This window comes from Erpetoichthys calabaricus, chromosome 4 (genome assembly GCF_900747795.2).
Source record: "Erpetoichthys calabaricus chromosome 4, fErpCal1.3, whole genome shotgun sequence".
NCBI lineage: Eukaryota > Metazoa > Chordata > Cladistia > Polypteriformes > Polypteridae > Erpetoichthys > Erpetoichthys calabaricus.
The window spans coordinates 53,028,375-53,053,258 of record NC_041397.2 but is presented as its reverse complement, the minus strand read 5'-3'; the positions used below and the strand labels follow the sequence as shown (position 1 = coordinate 53,053,258).

Sequence of the window (24,884 nt, the reverse complement as noted above, 5' to 3'; positions counted from 1 at the left end):
AGAACTCACTGACCTCTGTTAGTCAGAGTCACAATTGGTCTTGAAACTGTTTCCATAAGAACTGCTCTTGCTGTCTAACAAATTTCAGAAAAGCAGCCATGCCTAGGCAGTAAAACAGTCTAGGGTATTTTTTATTCAAACATCTTCAGTCTGAACTGACCTTTTGGAACTTTTCAAATAGGTTAGTATACTGATTCAATAAAATCAGATAGCTTGCAGACACAAAATACCAATTAGTCTTTGTTTTGAAACTTTCTCTTGAGAGTCAGTAGCAAACTGTGTGATCTTAAACAGAAAGGGGGATTGAATCCACATTGAGCACCCTAATGCAGGCAATACACTGATTTCTCAAACAGGTAGAGTCCATCAACAAATTTCATGACTCCTCAGATATTATATATTAGTAAATTCAGGCTTGCCATCATAAGGAGCATGAACCGTTTTTTATTCTGAAAATGTCTTAACAACAGCATAACAAATGTCAGTATTTAAAAGACTACTTCTTGCCAATGCAATTCTGACACATCTTGTCATGAATAGAAAGATGAAGCATCATCTTTTACTATTTGTCTTTCAGGCAATAATGAATAAGACTAAAGCAAGCAGAAGTCCACTAACCCTCTTTTTCTTCTTTCGGCTGCTCCCGTTAGGGGTTTGCCACAGCGGATCATCTTCTTCCATATCTTTCTGTCCTCTGCATCTTGCTCTGTTATACCCATCACCTGCATGTCTTCTCTCACCACATCCATAAACCTTTGCTTAGGCCTTCCTCTTTTCCTCTTCCCCGGCAGCTCTATCCTTCTCCCAATATACCCAGCATCTCTCCTCTGCACATGTCCAAACCAACGCAATCTCGCCTTTCTGACTTTGTCTCCCAACCGTCCAACTTGAGCTGACCCTCTAATGTACTCATTTCTAATCCTATCCATCCTCGTCACACCCAGTGCAAATCTTAGCATCTTTAACTCTGCCACTTCCAGCTCTGTCTCCTGCTTTCTGGTCAGTGCCACCATCTACAACCCATATAACATAGATGATCTCACTACCATCCTATAGACCTTCCCTTTCATTCTTCCTGATACCCGTTTGTCACAAATTACATTCCACGCTGCCTGCACTCTCTTTTTTACCTTTCTTCCACAATCCCCATTACTCTGTACTGTTGATCTAAAGTATTTAAACTCATCCAACTTCGCCAACTCTACTCCCTGCATCCTCACCATTCCACTGACCTCCCTCTTATTTACACACGTATTCTGTCTTGTTCCTACTGACCTTCATTCCTGTCCTCTCTGGAGCATATCTCCACTTCTCCAGGGTCTCCTCAACCTGCTCCCTACTATCGCTACAGATCACAATGTCATCAGCAAACATCATAGTCCACGGGAACTCCTGTCTAATCTCGTCTGTCAACCTGTCCATCACCATTGCAAATAAGAAAGGGCTCAGAGACGATCCCTGATGTAATCCCACCTCCACCTTGAATGCATCCGTCACTCCTACTGCAGATCTCACCACTGTCACACTTCCCTCGTACATATCCTGTACAACTCTTACATACTTCTCTGCCACTCTCGACTTCCTCATACAATACCACAGCTCCTCTCAAGGCACCCTGTTATATGCTTTCTCCAGGTCCACAAAGACACAATGCAACTCCTTCTGCCCTTCTCTATACTTCTCCATCAACATCCTCATTGCAAACATTGCATCTGTGGTGCTCTTTCTTGGCATGAAATCATACTGCTACTCACTAATCATCACCTCACTTCTTAACCTAGCTTCCACTACTTTTTCCATAACTTCATGCTGTGGCTCATCAATTTTATTCCCCTGTAGTTACTGCAGTCCTGTACATCCCCCTTATTCTTAAATATCAGTATCAGTACACTTCTCCACTCCTCAGGCATCCTCTCACTTTCCAAGATTCCATTAAACAATCTGGTTAAAAAGAACCACTGCCATCTATCTAAACACCTCCATGCTTCCATAGGTATGTCATCTGGACCAACAGCCTTTCCATTTTTCATCCTCTTTATAGCGGTCCTTACTTCCTCCTTGCTAATCCGTTGCACTTCCTGATTCACTATCTCCACATCATCCAAACTCTTTTGCATAGGATGTAATCTACCTGTGTGTATCTTCCTCCACTCTTGTACGTAACCTTATGTTCGTTCCTCCCTCTTCTTAAAATACGTATTCACCACAGCCATGTCCATCCTTTTGGCAAAATCCACTATCCTCTGACCTTCTTCATTCCTCTCCTTGACACCATACCTACCCATCACCTCCACGTCTCCACTGTTCCCTTCACCAACATGCCCATTGAAATCCGTTCCAATCTCTACTTTCTGTCCCTTGGGAACACTGTTCATCACTTCATCCAACTCACTCCAAAAATCCTCTCTCTCACCCACTGCACACCCCACTTGGGGTGCATATGCACTAACAACATTCATCATCACACCTCCAATTTCCAGCTTCATAATCATTACTCTGCCTGACACTCTTTTCACCTCCAAAACACTCTTCACATACTGTTCCTTCGGAATAACTCCTAACCCAATTCTCCTCCCATCCACACCATGAAAGAACAATTTGAATCCACCTCCGATCCACCTGGCCTTACTCCCCTTCCATTTAGTCTCTTGCACGCACAATATATCAACCTTCCTTCTCTCCATCATATCTGCTAACTCTCTCTCCCCTTACCAGTCATACAGCCAACATTCAAAGTTCCTACCCTCAGTTCCACTCTCTTTACCTTCCTCCTCTCCTCCTGCCTCTGGACACGTCTCCCCCCCCTTCTTCTCCTTCGGCCAACAGTAGCCCAATTTCCGCCAGCACCCTGTTGGCTAACAGTACTGGTGGCGGTCGTTGTTAACCCGGGGCTCGACTGATCCGGTATGGAAATTTGTATTGTTGTCCGCATATGGATTTGGCAAAAGTTTACACCGGATGCCCTTCCTGACGTAATCCTCCCCATTTATCCGGGCTTGGGACCAGCATGAAAAAACACACTGGTCTGTGCATAACCCTATGGCTGTTTATATTCAACTTGGTTCGCTATGTTTAAATGGCCTATTTAATAGAAGTGGTATATTGATATATAGCTACATGATGCAGATGAAAATTTTACAAGCAAATCTGATTTTATTTTGAATTACTCTATTGTGAGAAACAAAAAAAAATACATAATTTGCAAAGATTTACTGCAGAAGTGGCAAGGAATGGGACATCTTTATGAGGCATGAAAAATAGGTTTTAACATTAAATGGATTTCTGTGGGTGGGTAGCGCTACTGCCTCACAGTTGGGAGACCCAGGTTCGCTTCCCGAGTCCTCCCTGTGTGGAGTTTGCATGTTCTCCCCGCGTCTGTGCGGCTTTCCTCCGGGTACTCCGGTTTCCTCCCACAGTCCAAAGACATGCAGGTTAGGTGCATTGGCGATTCTAAATTGTCCCTAGTGTGTGTGTGTGTGTGTGTCCTGCAGTGAGCTGGTGCCCTGCCCGGGGTTTGTTTCTTGCCATGCACCCTGTGTTGGCTGGGATTGGCTCCAGCAGACCCCCGTGACCCTGTAGTTAGGATATAGTGGGTTGGATAATGGATGGATGGATGGATGGATTTCTGTGGGATCAGTGGGTAGGTTAAACTTTTTTAAACATTTACAAATTGACCGAACTTTTGTTATTTTGTTTATTTGTTATTTTGTTATTTGTTTCATTATAAATACATTTAAAAATATTTAGTTTGCAACTTCCAGGAAATTATTTTAAGTAATATTTTGAGCATAAAAACACTTATGACACTGAATGGCTCCCTCTGTTGGGTGAATAATGATTTTCATGTAGTGTACGTGGAACATACTATTGTACTACATTATCTTCACTGGAGTAAGTTGTAATTTGTTGTTTCTTAAAAATAAATAAATAAAAAGAGACATATCAATTAATGTGAAATATACCACTATTCTAGCCTTTGCACAATAAGTACAAGAGATATTCAAGTCAAGACATTAAATACAATTTCATAATAGATTATATTTCCCCAGATTTTGGAATTATAGTCCAATACCAAAGTTGAAATGACTATTAAATTGCAGAAGTAAAATGTAAAACCTTTAGAAATGCAGTAGCATAGTCATGTCTGACAATAATTAAAACTGGAAAATGTCAAGAATAAATTGACTTCAAGCAAACAATTAATTCCAATAATGTCAGGGAATGTAAATCTGCAGCAACTAATGGCAAGTAACTCATTGAAGTATCAAGTAACCCTACAATCATGAAATGTTATTCCCAGACAAAAAATATTTTTGTAATGTAAACAAAGTATATTCTACTAAAGAGATTTCTGGCAATGCTACATAGCAATTCAATCATTAAATCAGTAAATGTGTTCCTAAAATAATCTTCAAGAAAGAAACATCAGCTGCATTCAGTTTAATTAGCTGTACAGAACTTAACAAGTGAGACCTATAAATAAAGAAATCTTATTTTAAATCTTATCCATCCATCCATTTTCCAACCCGCTGAATCCGAACACAGGGTCACGGGGGTCTGCTGGAGCCAATCCCAGCCAACACAGGGCACAAGGCAGGAACCAATCCTGGGCAGGGTGCCAACCCACTGCAGGACATTTTAAATCTTATGTAACATAAATATATAACTGTGCACATCACCTTCCTTCCTTCCAGATTTTACTTACTGTATTCCCATCAAAAGCTGCAGGGTTGCCATATAAACTATATAACCTCCATGGCATTGAGTTAATCTGCTAAATACTGTTGCTTGCTATTACAGAAAAAAATTGAATAAGAAATCATCCATCCATCCATCCATTTTCCAACCCGCTGAATCCGAACACAGGGTCACGGGGGTCTGCTGGAGCCAATCCCAGCCAACACAGGGCACAAGGCAGGAACAAATCCCGGGCAGGGTGCCAACCCACCGCAGGACACACACAAACACACCCACACACCATGCATACACTAGGGCCAATTTAGAATCGCCAATCCACCTAACCAGCATGTCTTTGGACTGTGGGAGGAAACCGGAGCGCCCGGAGGAAACCCACGCAGACACGGGGAGAACATGCAAACTCCACGCAGGGAGGACCCGGGAAGCGAACCCGGGTCCCCAGGTCTTCCAACTGCGAGGCAGCAGTGCTACCCACTGCGCCACCATGCCGCCCATAAGAAATCATATTATATAATAAAATATTTGAAAAAGTTCTTTTGCAAGATCTTGCTTCAACAGCCTATGAAAGTAGCAGTTTTAGCTATCAGTTTTTAAATCATATTCTGCATTTTTATACATCTTCCGTCTGTTTCCCCATAACCACTTTAGGACTATGGTAGTAAGACTGTGGCTAAAGTTTGCCACATTTTTATTTTTTACCTTTTGTGGTACATTTGTGTTAAATCAGAAATAACATACTACTTCAGTATTAGTGCATACCGCGATGTTTCAGAAAATAAATATTTATTAAAACAGTTTATGGGCAAACATTTTCAGGCCATGTTTCTTGTGGCAATATTCAAAGCAATCACATCACAAGATTTGTTGCTATATACAGGGTTTTGGTGAGCGGTAAACTGGTAGAAATTTGTGAACCAGTAGAAATTTTCATTAATCATTTTTATCACAGTAGTGTGCATGAAGAAGCTGCCTTTGTAACTTGTTGCAAAAGAGACAATGGCGGGGAGTGCACATTCCATTACTTTCTGATACAGCCGGCACTTCACACAGTGCACAACCACAACCCAAATTCCACTACAAATGATTACAATTGCATCTGTGGAGTTTAAAGAGAAGTCCCATTCCACCCAATTATCCCTGAATTACATCTTCCCAGCCCCCATTTCACTCTCCAAAATTTTTAGATTTGATGGCATCTTCAGACTTTGAAGAGGGACAATTCCTCACCCTTGTGTTAGCTGAGATGCTAATAAAACAAGAGTGCGGTTGTTTCACTTCAAACAATGATGAAAATGACCAAACAATATACAGTTGCTGCAAGAACCCCATCGGTTTAGTGTCAATATGTCACCATTTTTCGGTTTCTCAGACATATGCCCTATCCTGTGTGATGTCCCAGGTGGCTCTTTCATACTGTGTCTTGCATTGTCCTTCCTTGCTAGCAATGCAGAGAGACTAAGTGATGATGATGATGATGATGATGGTGAAAGGCAGAGGTATTTACTGAGTAAGTGCAGGCTGCTGACTAAGACTGGGAAGCACCAAGCAAAAAAGAGCCAATAAATGCAATTTTTCACAAGCAGCATTTACAGCTGCTGAATCATTCAGGACAGTGTGTCTGCAGCCCGGAACATCTAGGGGCATGTTAGACCTGTCTGATGAATCCACAAAGAGTGAATGCTACCATATATTGACCACCCAGGGTTAAGAATACCACTAGCGTGCCCAAGTTTCATTCCTCGGTCCATAAATTAAGACCACCACTTTTAAGACATGTTAAAAATAATGTCATCCATATCATTAGGCTCCTATTATTTTTTGGTTTAAATTCATTGTTTGTTTATATACAGTAAGTGGTGTTGTCTTTGGGTTTAAAAATAACTTTTTTTTTTATTTCCTTATTTTAAAAATAAATCTAAATAAAATGGGGGAAAAATTGAAAGAGTTATTTTCTGATCTCCATTATGCAGCATATTCTCTAGCTTTATTTTACCTGTCCACATGTGAACATATATAAATTCACTTTAAAATTATTCAGTCTCCCTGGTGAAAAATGCACTGCAACCTTACTAGACTTTTATGTAAGAAAAATGTGTTCACATGTACAATTGTGTAGATGAGGCACTATAATACTGCAACAAACCTACAAAGTTTTTTTTTCTTTCTTTTTGTTAAAAATTAGTTTGATCCTGCTAAAAAAAAGGAAGAAGTGTTTGTGAATAATTTTGGCAAACTTTAGTTACAAATGAGACCTACTCACAATTTAGTCATGTATTCGAACTTAATTAGGAATAAGAAACCCATTTCCAGAGAATACCATTTCACACACTTGAGAAAATAAAAATGAGTAAAAATTAACTATTATATAAGAAACCTATAATGATCCCTTAGTTTTCTTGTACTAATATCAAAAACATCTATTCTAAGAATTTCCATGTAAAGTTGCAGAGTAAGTAAAACTATTATTGCATAAATGTGATCAAAGCATTCTGGGACTGACTAGGAGTGTTAACGACCAACATTATGCTGAATGATCTAACGTGAAAATTTTAAACTGACTAATCTTATCCATTAATTTAAATTTGTCTTGAAAATATAATTGCCTTTGCAAGTCTCTATTCACAGATGCAGTTCAACTTTAAAATATGTTTTTTATTTAAACAGACATGTTAGCAGATTTTAAACATCACATTATTTTACAAGTACAATTTTACCTTAAGAAAAAAAATGAAACAATCTAAATGTAGCTCAGTTCAGTGTTATTTTGCATGAAAAGCTGATTAACTTTGCTGCATACTATGTAATACTCTGCTGAAATACAAACTTAAATACATCTAAAGCATCAGTGTAAACCATGTTGTCAAGGTAAAACTAAAGGCTGTGGTCATATTTGAATCAAGCTGCTAAAAAGTTCCACAACCATAAGAAAAGAAAGCAAATATCATCAAATGAAAAAATTACCAGTATTTAAGAAGAACTTAATAATGTTGGACACGTTTTTTGTATTAATTTTAAACTAAAAATCATGGCAAAAGTGTTGCATCATGATGTAAATAAAGGAAAAATGCTGTATTTCAAGGTCCTTGGCATTTCCCACTATAGGTGATGAAGTACGTAGGTAAAACCTTCACCTTGATTAAACAATCACCCAAACAAAAATATATGTGGGCAGGACTTGTGTTCGTTTTTTCTTTTTCACAACAGAACATCGATATGTTTAAGTGTTTTTAGTTGTTTTTTTTTTTTTTTTGTTTGGACTGAATGAACCTCTCACTGGTCAACAAGCATTTTGCTACTGGGATTCTTTCATCTGTACTTAAACAAATTTCACTTGCTGACTCCAAATCTGAAAACCGTTTTCGTCCACCTCTCTTTTTTTAGTTATGATGTTCTAGGTCTTTCACAACTAGGGTGACTGGACAGTAAAGGCGAATAATTTCAGCATTTAAGAAATAAGTTTGGTCTCAAGAAAAGTGAAGCCAAAATTAAGGAAGGTGTTTTTGTTGGCCCTGAAATCCGTGAACAGATGCTTGACGATGAGTTCAAAAAGAAACTGAAGCCAACTGAATCAGCACCCTCATTTGTGCAGGTTGTCCAGAATTTTCTTGACAAGCACAGAGTAGGGCTGGGCAGTATGACTAAAATTCTATATCACGGTATTTTTCAAAATTTTACCAGTTTCACGGTATTCAACGGTATTTTTTTTCCCCCATGCATGAGTGGATGTTAACCACATTTTCCACTGCAATTACTGCAGTAGACTGGCTAAGAATAATCTATTCCACTGTCATGAGAATTGTACATCGTACCAAAAAAATTTTAATGTGCACACAAGTATTAATACAGGTTTGCATGGCCCCATAAAGAGATAGTTTTCAAGGGGGTGGCACTAATGAAGAGAAGGAATCACATTGCATAACAGATGCAGTCAAAATGTAGAACCTTTTTATTAAACAAATTTTGCAAACAACTTAAACTATAATTTTGACAACATATTTTCAACCATCCAAAGAGGTATTTAGACTGTTGTCTTGCACTGAACATGTCTTAGAAAAGGAATAAAGAGTAAATATTTTTTGTAAACCAACTACACTTTCTGTTAATATTATCAATCTCTGTCCACTGACACATTAGCTATATGGATTGTAATGGCGTTGGTTCTCAATCCACCGCTTGCTTTTTTTGTTGTAGGCAGTACCTCTAGCAAATGCGTCTACAAGTAACATCTGACTCAAGTGTCCTCTATCTTTTTCAGTTTTACCCAAGGACATGGAGGGTGCCAATCTTAGTTCTATACATTCATGGTACTCCAAAGCATGTTTGCGGCTAAGGTGGTGCAGCAAATTGCTTGTGTTGCCGCATCCAGTGACAACTTTAGCGCCACAGCATTTGCAGTAAATAGTTGTTTGGTCCACATCCGACCTTTTAAAACCAAAATCTCCAGACAACAGACACGGCTCCTTTTTTCGGCAAAAGTTCTTCTGTGTCATCATGTTCAACTTTATCGTCTGCTACAGCTTCAGTTTCGGAATGTTCTCTGTCCAATTTCACCACTCAATACCTCCACTAACACATGTACTCCGTTGCATGCGTGTTTAGCGGTGTAGCAGTGAAAAAGGTCCCCCATTAAACATTTTCCCACTGTGCCACGTTTCGAACGTTGTTTAGGCTATTTAAACCGGTATTGCGGTACATTATAAGAAAAATCCATATCATAACAAAAATAAAAAATGGTTTTCGGTATGAACCAGTATACCTCCCAGCACTAGCACAGAGCAGAGAATTATACTGAGCTTGTGGAGAATATGCTGAAAGTATATTAGCTTACGGGAGCCAGAATGTCACTGAAGACGCATTTTTTACATTCTCATCTTGACTTTTTTCCACCAAATCTAAGCGATGTCAGAGATGAGCATGGGAAAGATTTCATCAAGACATAAAGGTGATGGAAAACTGATATTGGGGAAAATTCATTCCGAGCATGATGGGCGACTACTGTTGGTTCTTGCAAAGAGAGACGGATGTGCAGTACAAGCACAAAAGCGATTGCCTCCAACATTTTTGGGCATGCTGACCTCACTTTTATATTGAGGTAAATTGACATAAATACAGTACACTTTAACGTGTCTCTGGTATCGTCTTCTGGTTTGTTTTCAGAATAAACACATCAAAACAATTTTGGTGGGACATAGTCCAAACTCCATATATCGTGTTGATATATTATATTGATATTCAAAAGTGTCAAAATGTCAATGATGTGTATTTCAAAAACCTGACGTGCTAGCTTAATTCCGATTTCATATATGAAATCAGTGTAAAAAACTTAATAAAGAGCTGCTCTGAAGTTCCCAGAAGCAAACAAAAAATATTTTTTGTAGACCAGTGAATCATTACAAGAACATTTAAGAACACTGGTAATTAAAATAACTACTTAGAAGTTACCTGGCAAAGGAAAGACAATACAGAAATATTTGAATTAAAAAAAAAGATCAGGAACTGTTAAAAGCTTGTTAATGGTCATCTTTTCCTCAGATGTTTTAAACATAAAAAGCTAGACCATTACAGCTAGGAATAAACTTTAAATCCATGACTTGCCAAAGAAGACATGTTTCAACGTGAAGTAAAATAACACAGTAAATTTGGAGTATAACACACCTTGAACCCAAATAAAGTGTTTTTCAGAAACAGTTTAAGCAGAGTAATGAAAGTTTTATTCCTAAACCCTTTTTTTTCAGCTTGAGGCGTGGACTGAATGATCCTACAAATGCTAAGCGGTGACAGATCAATTTCCTGAATCACTGTGCCATACATCAACACAAATTATTTTTTTTTCCACCAATTAACTTGTAATAGAGCAGCAAAGTAAATAAGCAAGACACGTTAACCATTGAGCAAACTGAATAAAACCAAAGGGAGAGAACTAATCCAGAAGCTAAAACTGTCTGCTATCACGGATAAATGAACATATTCTGAAGAAAGTTAACTATGCTTTACATAACAGAGGACTTTGCCCAGGGAGACTGTTAACTGTCATTAAGATGGCCCCATCTACAGACCTGCCAAACCAATCAGAGAAACTGGTACTCAGCTGCTAAGAAGCTGGTGGAGGACAATTGACCATTAACTGCAAAAATTTAGAGCAGCAACCTTTTAATGCCCTTTGATTTCATCCAACTGCAAGTCATGCTCATTGGTAGCCAAAAGAAGCACTGCTATCAACACCCTTATGCTACTTACTTTGTATACACAGCATATTACTAAACATAAAGAGCATGCAACTTAAACATTTTTTTTAAAAAAACTTTAAAAAAAATCCTAACTCCTGCCAGGAGTGAAACCCAACAGCTGTTGAGCAGTATTTACAGTATGTAGCTGTGGTTCTTTGGCTTGGTTTCTGGTCACAGTCACACTTTATAAATGAAGTTACCAACATATTATCAACTTGACAGATTCTGGCAGGGTACTTCTGGAAACAACTTTTCAAAATGTGTACTATTGATGCCTTTTCCAAAATGAGCACATATGTAATAAGATGGGTGACAACCTAGCTGTTACTCATGATGCCTTTTGCAGTTCCACAATAGTTAACAGTTTTACTATTATAAAGGAAACACACCTACACTACTTAGGTTTATGTGTTTTCTTTTTTACTAAGATTGAAGTAAAGAACATTTTTAAACTAGACAAGTTAAAAAAAAATAAATAAAAAAACACTACAGCAGGGACTAAATAATTAAATGTCATTTCCGCAAAGCTCATCACAGTAGGAACCAGACATTTTTCATTAGGTTTTCAGCCACATATACTGTGATCAAAAAGTTATGACAAATTAATTCTGAGCTACTGAAGCATGTTCACTACTATTTTGTACTATTTGCAGAACTGCAAGCAACAGAGTATTTTTAATATATTTCTGCCTTGAACAATATATTTTCTACAAGTAGGTGTAAGATGGAAAAGTACAATTAGTAAATCACCTTAATAAAGGATAAATGTTTGTATGTCTGTCCTTTTTAGTAATAAAATGCATTGTATTTGTCATTCCAATAGATGACATTTCACAAATATTAAACACTGCTTTTATGAATCCCACACCAAATGGAATATAACACAGACATACAGTATGCATTGCACGGTGCACTGGCTACATGAACGCTAAAGCCTGAGTTGACTACTTAGATTTCAACCCCTCTTGGACAGGTAGCACAGCTAGTTCTAAATATATAAATATAAAATAAAAGCTCAGTGGCTATTTCTTACTGGCATTCTACATTTTGAAAAGCTATAATCCAGAGTCTAATCACTGCCTGTGTAGATGGTGCACATATTCCACAGTTCTGCAAGTTTCTTTTCTGGATTTTGTTTTTACCTACATCTCAAAGTTTAGTGCAATTGGAAGCAGCAAATTGGCCTGCCATAATTGAGTAGGGGAGGACTTCTGAGTGCTCCTTGTGATGGACCAGTGCCCTGTCCATTGTTCATTACTGCATTGCCACAGATGCTGTTGGGATAGGCATCAGACTCCATAATCCACTAAACTGGACAAGGTGGGTATAGATAATAGATTAATGGAGGTTGCAATATTGTTTTCATAAATGTGTTAATTTATATCATATTTTTGTGAAAATGAATTCAAGGATGCTAAACTAAACTGCCATAACTAGTACAAGTATACCAAATATGTTTTCAAAATGCACATTTGTAATTTACATTTCAGTAGCAGCAAGTGTGTATGTGCATATACAGTACATTATACACACACAGAACCCTGCAAAACTATCCAGACATAAATGAATTACAAATCCTGCACTGAAACAGTATTTTAAAGCACTGAAGCTTAAATCAATGTCACATTTACTATAAAAAAAAAAAAAAATCCACCACACTTTAATATTTTGTACGGCTACTGTTTGCAGCAATAACAACTTTAAATATTTCAGTGTCCCAGCTTTGCACAATGTTTATTGGCCCAATCTTCCACTCACTGCATAAGGTTGTTCAGGTTAGTCTGATAACACTTGTGCACCCCAATTTTCAAACACTGTTACAGATTCTCAATCATACTGAGATCAGGTCTTTACTGTGCCTTGGCAGAACATTCATATTTTAGTCACTGAAACACTTAAAAGTTACTTTTGGCTTGTATGCGAGTTCACACCCCTGCTGACAGATGTACTTTCACTATAAGAGGTTCTGTTGCATTATTTTATTGCATTATTCTACACCAATTCTTCCATTTTAACTAGATGTAGGTCTCTACTGATGAAAAAGCCCCACATCATAATGCTACCAGTATTATATAGTACTTCACTGTAGGTCTGGTATTTTTTGAGTTGTGGGCAATGTCATATTTGAGCCATATATACTGTAACTTTTTGAACTTTGGCAAGTCTGTCACTCTCACAGACACACACAGTTTTTATATATTTTTTTTTCCTTTGTGCAAATTCTAGGCCTGCTTTAACCTAGTTCATTTTGAGAAATGTGTTATGCAGCTCCCTTGGCATGGTTGACCAGTGCACCATTATTCCAGTCTGAACTACTAAATTCTAAAACTCCATTTATGTGATTGTTAGCCTCTCTACTGAGTCACTCGCAAGTCTCCTTGTTTGCACAGAATGTTTTGAGAGATTTTAGGTAGTGTCTGTTCAGTTTAATGCACCTTGCACTCCAGTGCTCACTGGTGCATTCAAACACTTGGAAACTGTCTTGCCATGTTTTGCCGATTTATGCATTTTTAACAATTTATTTCTAACTTTTCAAAAATGCTCTATAGTAATTGTTTATCTTTCCATGAAAGTACAATATAAAATTTGAAAAGATACAAAAAAACACTGATACATTTACATTTATTTGCTTAGCAGATGCTGTTACTCAAAGCAACTTACAAAAAAGGTCAACATCATTGAGTAACATCAGTCTGGGGACAAGTGTTTTACGGAACAACAAAACTGATTTCCACAAGTGAAAAGCCCAAAACAAAAAATGAAAGCTAGTTACAAACCCAGATTTACAAAAATTGCTTGTATTTTGTTTTGACACAACACAAAACAACAAGAATTTACTGTTTTCTATAAACTTGTTGATATCTTGTGGCTGGAATACAGGTTTTGTCCCAAAACTCTCCTCAAGGTACCTTAGCCATGCCATATATTTGTTAAATTCCACCAATAGCACACCGGATTCAAATTAATAGAGTTGTGATTAGCCGAACCTGTGTGCTAGTGGTGCAAATTAATAAATAAATGCAGATTACTGGATGGCAGCCACAAATACTGGAGTGCCTCAACAAGCAGTCTGGCAAAGGCTAGGGTAACACCTTGTACCACATATAATATCATAATTTAGTCATTAAAAGGCTAAAATCAGCAAACAATAACACCAAACTGGATAAGCAAGACATGGAGTTGATGTTGTCAAGAAAACAATTAGAAGAAATTTGACAAGCAGAAAATAAAATGTAAAAAGCTGTTTGCATGTGATGTGAGAACTTAAAGATCACTTCCTTAATGGACAAAAGGAAATCTAGTTAAGAGGAAGCACAGCATCTGGCAGTGTCACCTGGCATCAAAGAACAAGCTTCTAGTAAACGATGGACTAAATAACCAGAATACCTGAAAAAGCTGAATGAAAATCATAATGATGAAAATCCTAAGGGATAAATAAAAATAAAAAATTATGCCATGTAGCATATATAGATGCTTGGTATGTTCTAGCATTGCAATTTCTACACTGACCACAAAACACAGAAACTGAAAAATAACAGCTTGCTTAGGATAGGAGTTCACCAAAAAATCAGAAGTTGGCTCAGTCTCCTGGACTGAAGTACATCATTAGTCACATTGGACTGACCTATTGACAAACCGCACCGCTTTTCCTACTTAAATACAGTAGTTCATATTGTATTGTACTAAGTATGTCCATATTTAACCTTGCCATGCTTGATGAACCTCTTGACAGGATGCTTTAAACTGCCATTCATGGTATCATCTGAGAAGTGTAAAACTAAATTTACAGTTAATAAATAGCATTTTTTCCTTTAAAATTGTAAGTTTGTTTAAAATGGTTACTTCTGGAGTTCACTTAGTTTACATAATGGATAATTTACAATACTTTAAACAACCTTTATGTTTTTGTACAGAACTTGTGCACTTCATCAGCAGAGCAAAATCACAGCTGTTAAAATACAAACATTTAATTACTAACACACAATGCAGAAGGTTTCATCAGGGTCATACTGTGACCAATGAACAGGCCTAAATGTCCTGACACTGATTTCAAATTAAGTCAAAGTATAATCATTCAATAGTGAATGATGCCCTAAAACAGGTTGTTATGGCACCAGAAAGTTTACAGCTCACATGACATGTTTACTTCTATAAAATATATATGATGGCATTAGAACATAGAGAAGTGTGGTTAGGTTTATTTAGTGACAGAAAAATCTTATTTTCTTCTTTAAGCAAAAAAAACTGAAGTGGAAGAGGGGGTATGGATGTGTGCATCTGTGCACCCCACCTGGGGCTGGCCATTTTCTTACATGCAATTCCCTCTGGGACCATGAATTGGATTAAGTAGGATTAAGAATGCTGTGCACATCCATCTATCCATTTTCTAAACCTGCTTATCCACAGTAACGTTGTATGAAACCTGGAGCCTGTCCCAGCAGGTGTCAGGTGCAAGGCAGGAAACCATGGACAGTCCATCAGAGTATTGTATGACATTGGTTACAATAAAATTAACAAATGAACTCCCAGCAAGGCAAGATGTATTGAAATTTAAAAGAGACTGTGGCCCTCAATGCTTAAACTGAGAAACTAATTGGATAATGAAGTCTAGCACATTAAACTGTGAAAATAAAAAAACTTGGTCTAATGTAAAACAGAGAAGTCACCATGAAGAATCACAAGTGTTACATTTTAACCAGACTCCTATATTGGGAAGTTAGACTGCAAAGATGACATTTGCCAGTTCCCATCATACAGCTGGCTAAACCTATATGCAAAAATAACCTCCAAAATTTTCTTAACCCTTTGACTCCCTATTTTCTACTGAAATGGATTTTGAACAGTTATGTAACTGTACCGTCGTCAACTGCAAAAGCATAACTGAAAAACCATAAACGGCTCCAGTCATGTAATAAATGAAGCAATACTTTAATAGTGAAAAGGGCGAAATTCTAAAAATATATACATAATCCGAGATCTGCAAAATGTCCTTGCAACAACACAAAAAAAAACTACTTTCCTTAAATTGTGCGTTTTTAATTATTTCTTTACAAACCATAATCACCAGCTCACTTCATCAGCACATTACACATGTGCCCATTATTTTCTGGCTTTGGTAAATCCATTATAAAAACATACAAAACACCCTTTTATGTGTCAAGATTACTCATCAAAAAATGTGCTGAACAGTCTTGCTAGCTTGTCTCCCAATTCGTGAAAAGCAGTAACTGTAGGCAGCCCAAAGAGTGTCAAGAACCACACAGAAATAAATGCGTTGGAGGAGGAAAGAGAGCAATTTGCAAAACAAAGACTCGAGTGGTCTTCCTGTAGTTAATTAGCAGACAAGCAAGCATACACAGGGTTGTGGATGCACAGATCTACCTACTAAGGCTTGATATCGATATCGTGCGAATCAATTTATAAACCATCGTCATTTTAAACTGTACACAGCATCTCGAGTACGTTACTCTTTCTGTCCAGTGATACATTATACAAATTAAACAAATAGATATTCAGATTACAATGTAACCAATGGTTGCAGCACACAGTCAGCAAATCGGCCCGTTTTAATGTTGGTTGTTATTTCCTGTCTTGAAATCAAAACTGTAAAACAACTTGAACTAATAAATCAAGAAGGGTGTGCCAAATGAGGCAAATGGATCAAAAACACCTCGTGAAAACGTGCCCGCCACCCCCTCAACGCTGTGTGTTAATCCAATCAAAGCTAATCCCTTAAGTGCTCTAAAGCATCATATCGAAATAACGGTTTGCAGACCTCAGAGCGCAAGCAGGAAAAAGACGCTTCACTCGCTACAACCGGTAGCAGAAAAATGTAAACGTGTCAACATCCTGAAGAGCCTCTATCCATCCATTCCTGCACCTACTTAAACAATAATAGATCGCATTAACCGACGCATCAATAAATCGGAGCATCCACACAGAAACACAATTTGGGAGGTGGGGAATATTCGTCATTTTATTGACTAATTAATTTAAACTTTCTTGCTCTTTTAAGGGGCTCTCATTTTTCCCTTCTTATGGATATGGGGCAAGGAGTACAGAACTTGACTCCCCTAAACTTGACCCTAGAGTCGCAACGTTTGCAACTTGAAACGCTGCGAATAAAGCGTTACGGAAGTTACTACACGTAAACTGATTTTTAACTTACCCATTTATATTGCGTTGGGCTTCAGACTGAAGTACGGGTCCTAGTCAAAACTTTTGCCTTCAAAAATATGTAAACAATTTCCACAGAAAGTAAATCCAGCTGCGAACTCAGCCGCCGTCTCTTTTTCAAGTGAACGGCTCTAGAATTTCGCTATGTGCGCGGAGACTGGAGCACCATTCCCAACCCGCTGCCTCCTCTCGTATGTTATCAGCGGGTAGGCTCAGTACAGTACTGTGCTTGTAAAGCGCTGATTGCGCTTGCCAATGCTTATTGACGTTCCCCCTGTTACGGTATTTGTACATGTAAAGTGCAACACTTCCCTCCTCCTCCTTTTGACTGCTTCCTCCTCCCTTACAGCGGGCCCTCTGCCGTTGATGATGCTGCTTCGGAGACAGCCTGTCCCAGCCTCTAAGATCTCGCGAGAACAACGGCGCTTGTGTGACCCCCGTGAGTTCGGAGTAATTGAGACGTTCGTGTTGTTAATGCAAATGTGGTGAACCGTCTGATGTGCGTCTTCGTTGTTTGTTTGTTTAACTGCATTGTTTTAATACTTTCCCGCATAAAATTTAAAACAGAATGAAAAGTAAGTGTGCTGTAGGACAGGGATGAAGGTTGATGCGGAACCGAAAGAGACTTGGGAGACTTGTCACAACCCCACCTCCCTATTAGAAAAAAGACCTACAGTCACATTTAGCTGTGCGTGTATTTCAAAACGCCAAAGAGATTGTACGTGTAGGAGTATCAAAGGTAGGAACTGACCAGATAATGTTGTGAGGGAGATGGAAGCACTGTTGTGTTAAATAAATTGAAATCAAAGCGCTTTACGTATCTGATGCAATTGTAATGCAAAAATAAATATGCTGACAGCTCAAAAATGAAGAACGTTGCTTCCTTATAAGTGACGTAGTCTGCATTTTATCTTTTATTTTCCCTACAAATAGGTTTGGGGCTAGCTGAATCAGATTTTGTCTGTATAAGACAATGGGAACACGACTAACAAGACTAACTTTTTTGTTACTAGTCTCTGTCACTGGTATATTATTATTATTATTACTGTCAGTGCTCATCTCGTTTAATAGACATACAGCAACTCTTCAATGATGTGTGAGACAGTAATCCAAGAGTGGAATTATTTACTGGGTCACTGTTGGTCCGGATTATACCAGGTAGACAAGAGAGTTTGTGGGAAATGAGATCTGTACGTTATTTTCTTGTCTACTTGTTTCCTTCTTAGTCAAAATTGAAGCCTCCAAAGATGTCAGTAAGTACAGCATAAAGAAATCCTGTGTGACAGCATTATTCATAAGGCCGCCTGTTTAAGTTTTCACCCAAACATTTAAACATTACTCTCCCTTGACTGCAAAGTTCTACAATGGATGGTTGTAGACAGCAATTAAAGTAATTGTGACCTCTCTACCCTCATAGGGCCCTGGGCATACATAGGCATCAGAACCATCGTGGGCCCTAGCCAGGGCTCATTGTGCCCATATGTTAAGACGGCCCTGTCTACCCCCCCACAAAAAATAATGACATCTTTATCAAACGTTGCATCCGCAAAGTCAACAGCATTGTGGAGGACCACTCACTCCCACCCTTCCCATGGTCTCTTTGTCCTTCTTCCATCTGGCAGAAGGTGCCTTAGCATTTGAACGAGTTCTGCCAGATTCTGCAAAAGCTTGGCTGTCCAAAATCAAAACTCTGTGTTGCTCCCCTCCATTTAGATCTGTTCTTAGTAGATTATCTATTTACTGTATGGGTCATCTGTTACTAATGTCACCCCTATTATTAATGCTTGTTATCACTAAATTATTGCTATCAATTTGAATTTGCTACTCTCTGTTCATTTACCTATTGTTTCCTCAATTATCTATTTGTATAGTGTTGTATAGTTTAGTATAGTTTTTTTTAACTTATTTTGCACTGTTCCTGTGTTATGTTGTACTGTATACAAAATATACCATTTGGGTATATGTTTCATCACGGTTCTGGTTAGCGGCATTTCATGCCACTGTATACTACAACATTGTACGTGCATGTTATGGCAGTTAAGCCCCTTAACTTGACATTAATGTAGAATTTGCATGTAGTTCTTAAAGGTGTGCATTGACTAAAGTTTTACTCTACCACTTTCTTAGTTAGTAGTCAATTAGTAGCTTGCATCATTACCAGTATGCTGCTGCTGGAGTATGTGAATTTCCCCTTGGGATTAATAAAGTGTCTATCTATCTATCTAACAGTAGTAAGTGGGTTCTGATTGTAAAACTGGTTGCATCAAAAACCTGATGCCACTGCATCCTTTCAGATGTTTGAGGCCCCTGCATTAAAACTTGGCAGATCATTCAATCTGACACATCAGATATTTCTAATATTTTTTTAGAACATCAGTCAAATTTATTCTTTACCTGAAGCTACTTAGTACTGTATTACTTGCCACAGTGAGTGGTACCAGCAGAGCCCAACCATGTTGATTTATTCTCTTTAAGTACATGCAAAAGAGAGCTTTATATTCAAGGGCTTACCTGCAGCTTGTAGGAGTACTTGCTCTTTCCTTATAAAGTTTTGCATAGCTCTGCCATGTCCCCACACCAGATTTTCCAAACAACCCTGTCCTAAAATGCAGTCAACTGTTCAAAAGAATCCTTTAGAAATAAGCTAAATAAATTTGCCAGTCACTGTGAGCCTCAGGCTTTTTAGGAGAGTATAATGCAGTGGATCACTCGGCTAGGGGTGTGTAGCCTCATTATATTTAGGATTCTGTGTAAACCGTGCCTCAGATATTTCTTCCTGGCTTGCCATTGGTTCTCTGCTATCTCGAAAGTAATAGATGCAGATTTGACAACAGAACAAATAGGGAATGCACTTGAAGTAAGTGTAAACTAATCAGGTTTAGCCATTTCCCAAAAGTGAAAACCGTATTTTTATTGTACAATGTTTGATTTCACTACTTGTCATGGCTAATTACAGTTTCTTTCACTGCAATTGACAGGGAACAGCAGAATAATTATCTTTAATAAATAGTTGTTTGATTGGTATTTCAAAAGCATTAAATCTCCAGCTTAATAGAATGGGCACCATCTGTCCAGATTTATGCTTTAGACATGTAGGCCAAAATCCAATTCAGAAATGTAGTCTGCTCATACTACATTATTCCATAATCTTTTAATCTGATTTTAAAAATGGTATCAATGCAGAAACAAGGCTATTTATTTTTCTTATATAATTTTTTTTGCAATGTTCACTCTTGCAAAATAAATGAAACTGCTTGCTCTTCATTATATTAACTTACAGCATAGGTTTTAAAGTTAACAGACTATAGAACTACAGTGCTGGTGATCCATGTTTACAGTATATTCTGTGCTGTTGCTATCTTAGTCTATTCATAAGACATCATCCAATTCATCATGTACAGCTTAGTTTCCACTTTATTGCAAATGGACCAATTTTGTTTTAAAATTGCGGTATTAGTGCATTTTCCACTGCAACAGATAAGATGGTGGGAGAGTGTGGTAGACCATGCATAGCTGGGTTATCTCTAATTTAAGAAATCTTGACAAATAGTGCGGAAAACAAGAGCTTTTATGATGAAAGTCCCTGAGGTTTACATCTTGTCTATGTATGTGTTTCATGTTAAAAAAAATCCTGTGAGAGGAAAGTACATTGAGAGGGAATATTAAATGTCTTTGATCATAAAATTAGCCTAGTCTCTTAAATCACATTAAGCTCTGTCATATCAGTAAAAGTAGGGTTTTAGCAATGCTTATCAGGGGAACCTTTCAGGAAACTGTCTAAATGACAATGACTCACTTGCTACTTTGGACCATCACATCAGTATCACTGAGACTTTAAAATCAGGCATATGTATTTTAATAATGAGTGATATTATGTATGTTAAAGAAAGATGCATGTGAATTTGACAGTGAAACAGCAAGATACGAACAGAGTAGCATGCCAAAACTGGACAGTGTTGTTTTGTCTATTTTGTTTTTGAGGCTCACTGAAAAATACAGACTACTATAGGTGCTGATTCTGAAAAAAAGAATAATGTGGCTTGCATATAAATTTGTTCATAAATAAAATATGAAGGGGTGGCACGGTGGCGCAGTGGGTAGCGCTGCTGCCTCGCAGTTAGGAGACCTGGGTTCGCTTCCCGGTTCCACACCGCTTGCAGTTTGCATGTACAGTACTCCCCGTGTCTGCTTGGGTTTCCTCCGGTTGCTCCAAATTCCTCTCACAGTCTTAAAGACATGCAGGTTAGGTGCATTGGCGATTCTAAATTGTCCCTAGTGTGTGCTTGGTGTGTGGGTGTGTGCGCGCACGCTCTGCAGTGGGCTGGCACCCTGCCTGGGGTTTGTTACCTGTCTTGCCCCCTGTGTTGGCTGGGATTGGCTCCAGCAGACCCTCGTGACCCTGAAGTTACGATGGAGGGATAAAATATGAAGCATTAAATAAAATTGTGATTTTGTCATTTTTATTTATACAGTATATAGTACAATACCAGGGGGGTATTTTCCGTACATCGCTTAATTCATCCAAGATCAGATGCCTCATCTTGGATGAGTTAATGCCAGTGAAACTCATCCGGGATAAATCGGTTTTTCAAACACAGCCATGTAGTAGGTTAGTCTAGCTGGATCTAATCATCCGAGATGATTGTGCGTGCCCGCGCTGATTGAAAAGCCTATATATATTGAGTCTAGAAAACATGATCAGCAAGTCTTTGATAGGCTGTAACAAAATGATGAAAGAACGGGCACATTTTTTTTCACACAAGCGGAGCAAGATCTTTTATTCAAAGTACATGAAGAATTTCAAGATTTAATATGCACAAAGGGTAACACTGCAAAAGCAGCCCAAACCAGAAAAGACGGCTGGCAAAAAGTGGCTGACAAATTAAACGCTAAGTAGTGTGCATTGTACTTACTGAATGCAGCGTTTCATTTCCTATGTGTCAGATTCATTAGAATGATAGATAGATAGATAGATAGATAGATAGATAGATAGATAGATAGATAGATAGATAGATAGATAGATAGATAGATAGATACTTCATTAATCCCAAGGGGAAATTCACATTTAATATATTAAATATGCATGTAAATTCATATTTAATATGTCATAATTCCAGATCAAACGTGAGCACAAGGAGAACATGGGAACAGGTTAAAGTGAAATACACTGTACAAGAATATACTTCAAACTGGTAAATATTGGTATATAACTATTTAAAGAGTTGTTGACATAAAGAATTATATATAATATAAAAAACATTAATTCTAAAGCTAATAAGAAGGCAGACAAGCAAAAAACAGGTGGAGGTCCTCACTGTCCAGACCTAACCCCTGCAGAAGAGTTGGCTATCCAGCAAAATGCCCATCGTCCTGTTTCTGAGGGCATTGCAGGGCAAAGCTCCTCCTCAGAACAAGTGGCAGGATGCAGTGGTCACTTCATTTCAGGTAAAGGATGGTCATTGCATACATATATTTGTCATTGATGTGTGCCATAGGTTTGTTCCATATAGCCCTCTTTTTTGTTGGGTCAGTTGCAGTGAATGTCATATCCCTAGAACCTGTGTCTGACCAACGAGATATTGATGAAGGTCAAATATTTGATGAAGACACTGTGTCTGATTATTCGGATCTGCGTACAATTCAGTGCCCCAATCACATTTGGAAATCCTGGGTAATGAGAATGTTAGGCTGATTGTGAGATTCTTCATGGAACTGTGGGTGTTTTTGCCTGTGTGTTGCTTACCTGCAATGGCATGAAACATCTCTTTTATTGTCTGCACACGCAGGTGTCCAGGAAACACTATGAAAACCCAAAGGAAATATTTCAGAGCCAAACAGACTTTACGAATTGCCTGCCAAACTGCACTTTTAGATAGATTTCCCGTATCGCCTATAGTATATAAAAAAAGTGCCGCTTGCAAAAAACCTCAAAGCAATGCATAGTCTGTGTGGTTGTGAGAGCCCGACTTCGCCTAGTTTGACTTCGAATATAAGGTGCTAATAAATCTTTGAGGTATAATATACCCCTTGGCTAAAGCGGTATCTTTCGAAAAGAATTTCCTCCAGGAGCAATAAAGGATCTTGCCAATCGCGCAAAACCTTCTCTATATGAAATTCTCTTCTTATAATTTCCGCACCAATATCAATTGGTCGCTCATTCATGAATGGTGAAGCCATGACTGAATGAATTCCATGCAGTGACACTGATTAAGTGTGTGAGCTAATCCTTGTTTACATAGAACAAACCTGCTCCGAGCAGGTTTGAGGATTTGGATGTGTTGCTATGACAACACATCCAGCAAGAGTTTCGAAAAACCGACAGATCCAGGATCACGCCAAATCATCAACAATTACATCCGGCTAAACGAGTAATTCACGTACGAAAAATACCCCCCAGGTTTACAATATAGCTTAACCTGATCTCTTGTGATTTCTCTTGTGATTTCATTCATCTGACAATATATTCTGCCCACGGCATATTCTTGAAGCAGAATCCATAATGAAAGGTAAGGATTAGAAGTGGTATAATAACTGATTGTACTATATTATTAATGTGTACAACATTCTGGTCAATGGTTATTAATGTAGTTGATGATGATAAAAGGCAGAATGAAATGTACCACTGGCCATTATCTTGTGTAATAAAAAAAGCTTTCTGTCAAAATTTAAATTTTTTACATGTGGGTCCATTTAGTTTCCGAAACTGAAGTAGCAGGACTCACTTGAGTAGTATTTAGTATTAGTATTTGAATAGTATTTAATACTATTATCTCTTGAAAAACTCTTTAATATCTTAATTAACAGAGCACATCAGTGATTCTGCATTTTTACTGATGTATTTTTGTTTTTTCCTAAGTACAATGATCTACTTAACTATGGAAATTTAAATATAATTGTGCCAATGTGATTTACCATTCTGGTTTATAACTAATATACAGTAATTTTTCCAGAGACGTACTATAAAATGTACAACAGTGATTACTGTATTATTATTTACAGCATTCTTATTTTTGCAGGGGAGTCTTTTTACTTGTAGCCTTCGCAAACTGCGTAATCGTACCACATGTGCAAACTTAATAATTGGTATCAGAATACTCAGACATTAAAGAAGATCACTTTTAGAGAAACATCACCAGAAAAAGAGTCCATGTCCAACAATGAAAACAACATCATGGGCAATTTTCCTGCCTGTTTCTGAGGTCTGGGCTATTAAGCTATGTCTGTGTGATTTGGCTCAGGAAAAGTCCCTAAGGCTGAACAACCTGACAAATTCCAATAAGGCAGCAGTTAGACATTAAACCATTGTGCTGGATAGACAGACAGTGAGCAGCAGAGAAGGTTAGATGTTTTTCCTTTCATCTCATTCAAATATTAAAAGATAAAAATCATGCAGCACCCTGCACACTCCTTTTCCCTGTTTCTCTTTGTAACTTGAATATTCTAGCATATGTGGATCTTTATGCCCAACCTTCAGCTCTGTCATTGTTTGTGATTTTTATTTTGATGTTTACATTTGAAAAGGGCATTGAAGTGAAGCTTAAACATCAAACTTTTATAGTATAGTGTGTGCCTTAAGTAATATGCTTTTCCTCCTACAAGCTAAATATTTTTATGTTTTTGCATAAATAGCTAAACCAATGTAAATAATGTATAAATAACTGAAAAATCATATGTTTCTAAATAATGTTTCAAAGCATAAATCAAAGTGACATGTTGTACTTTTGTTATTGGTGAAATTATGATGTGATCAAATTACTGTAAATACAAATGGCCTTGCAGTTC

The 24,884-nt window shown here is 37.8% G+C and overlaps 1 protein-coding gene across 2 annotated transcripts in view; it reads right to left on the bottom strand.

The window, feature by feature from the left end:
* The window catches only part of sh3kbp1 (SH3-domain kinase binding protein 1), a 370,773-nt gene extending 353,282 nt beyond the window's left edge, over positions 1-17,491 (bottom strand). The window contains exon 1 of one of the 2 annotated variants that reach the window (XM_051926913.1): positions 17,095-17,491. In XM_051926913.1, coding sequence (XP_051782873.1) covers positions 17,095-17,098 — 4 coding nt within the window. In that variant the 5' untranslated portion in view covers positions 17,099-17,491. The remainder of the gene's footprint in view (positions 1-17,094) is intronic. The other variant, XM_051926912.1, reaches the window with a different exon arrangement.
* Positions 17,492-24,884: the final 7,393 nt, after the last annotated feature.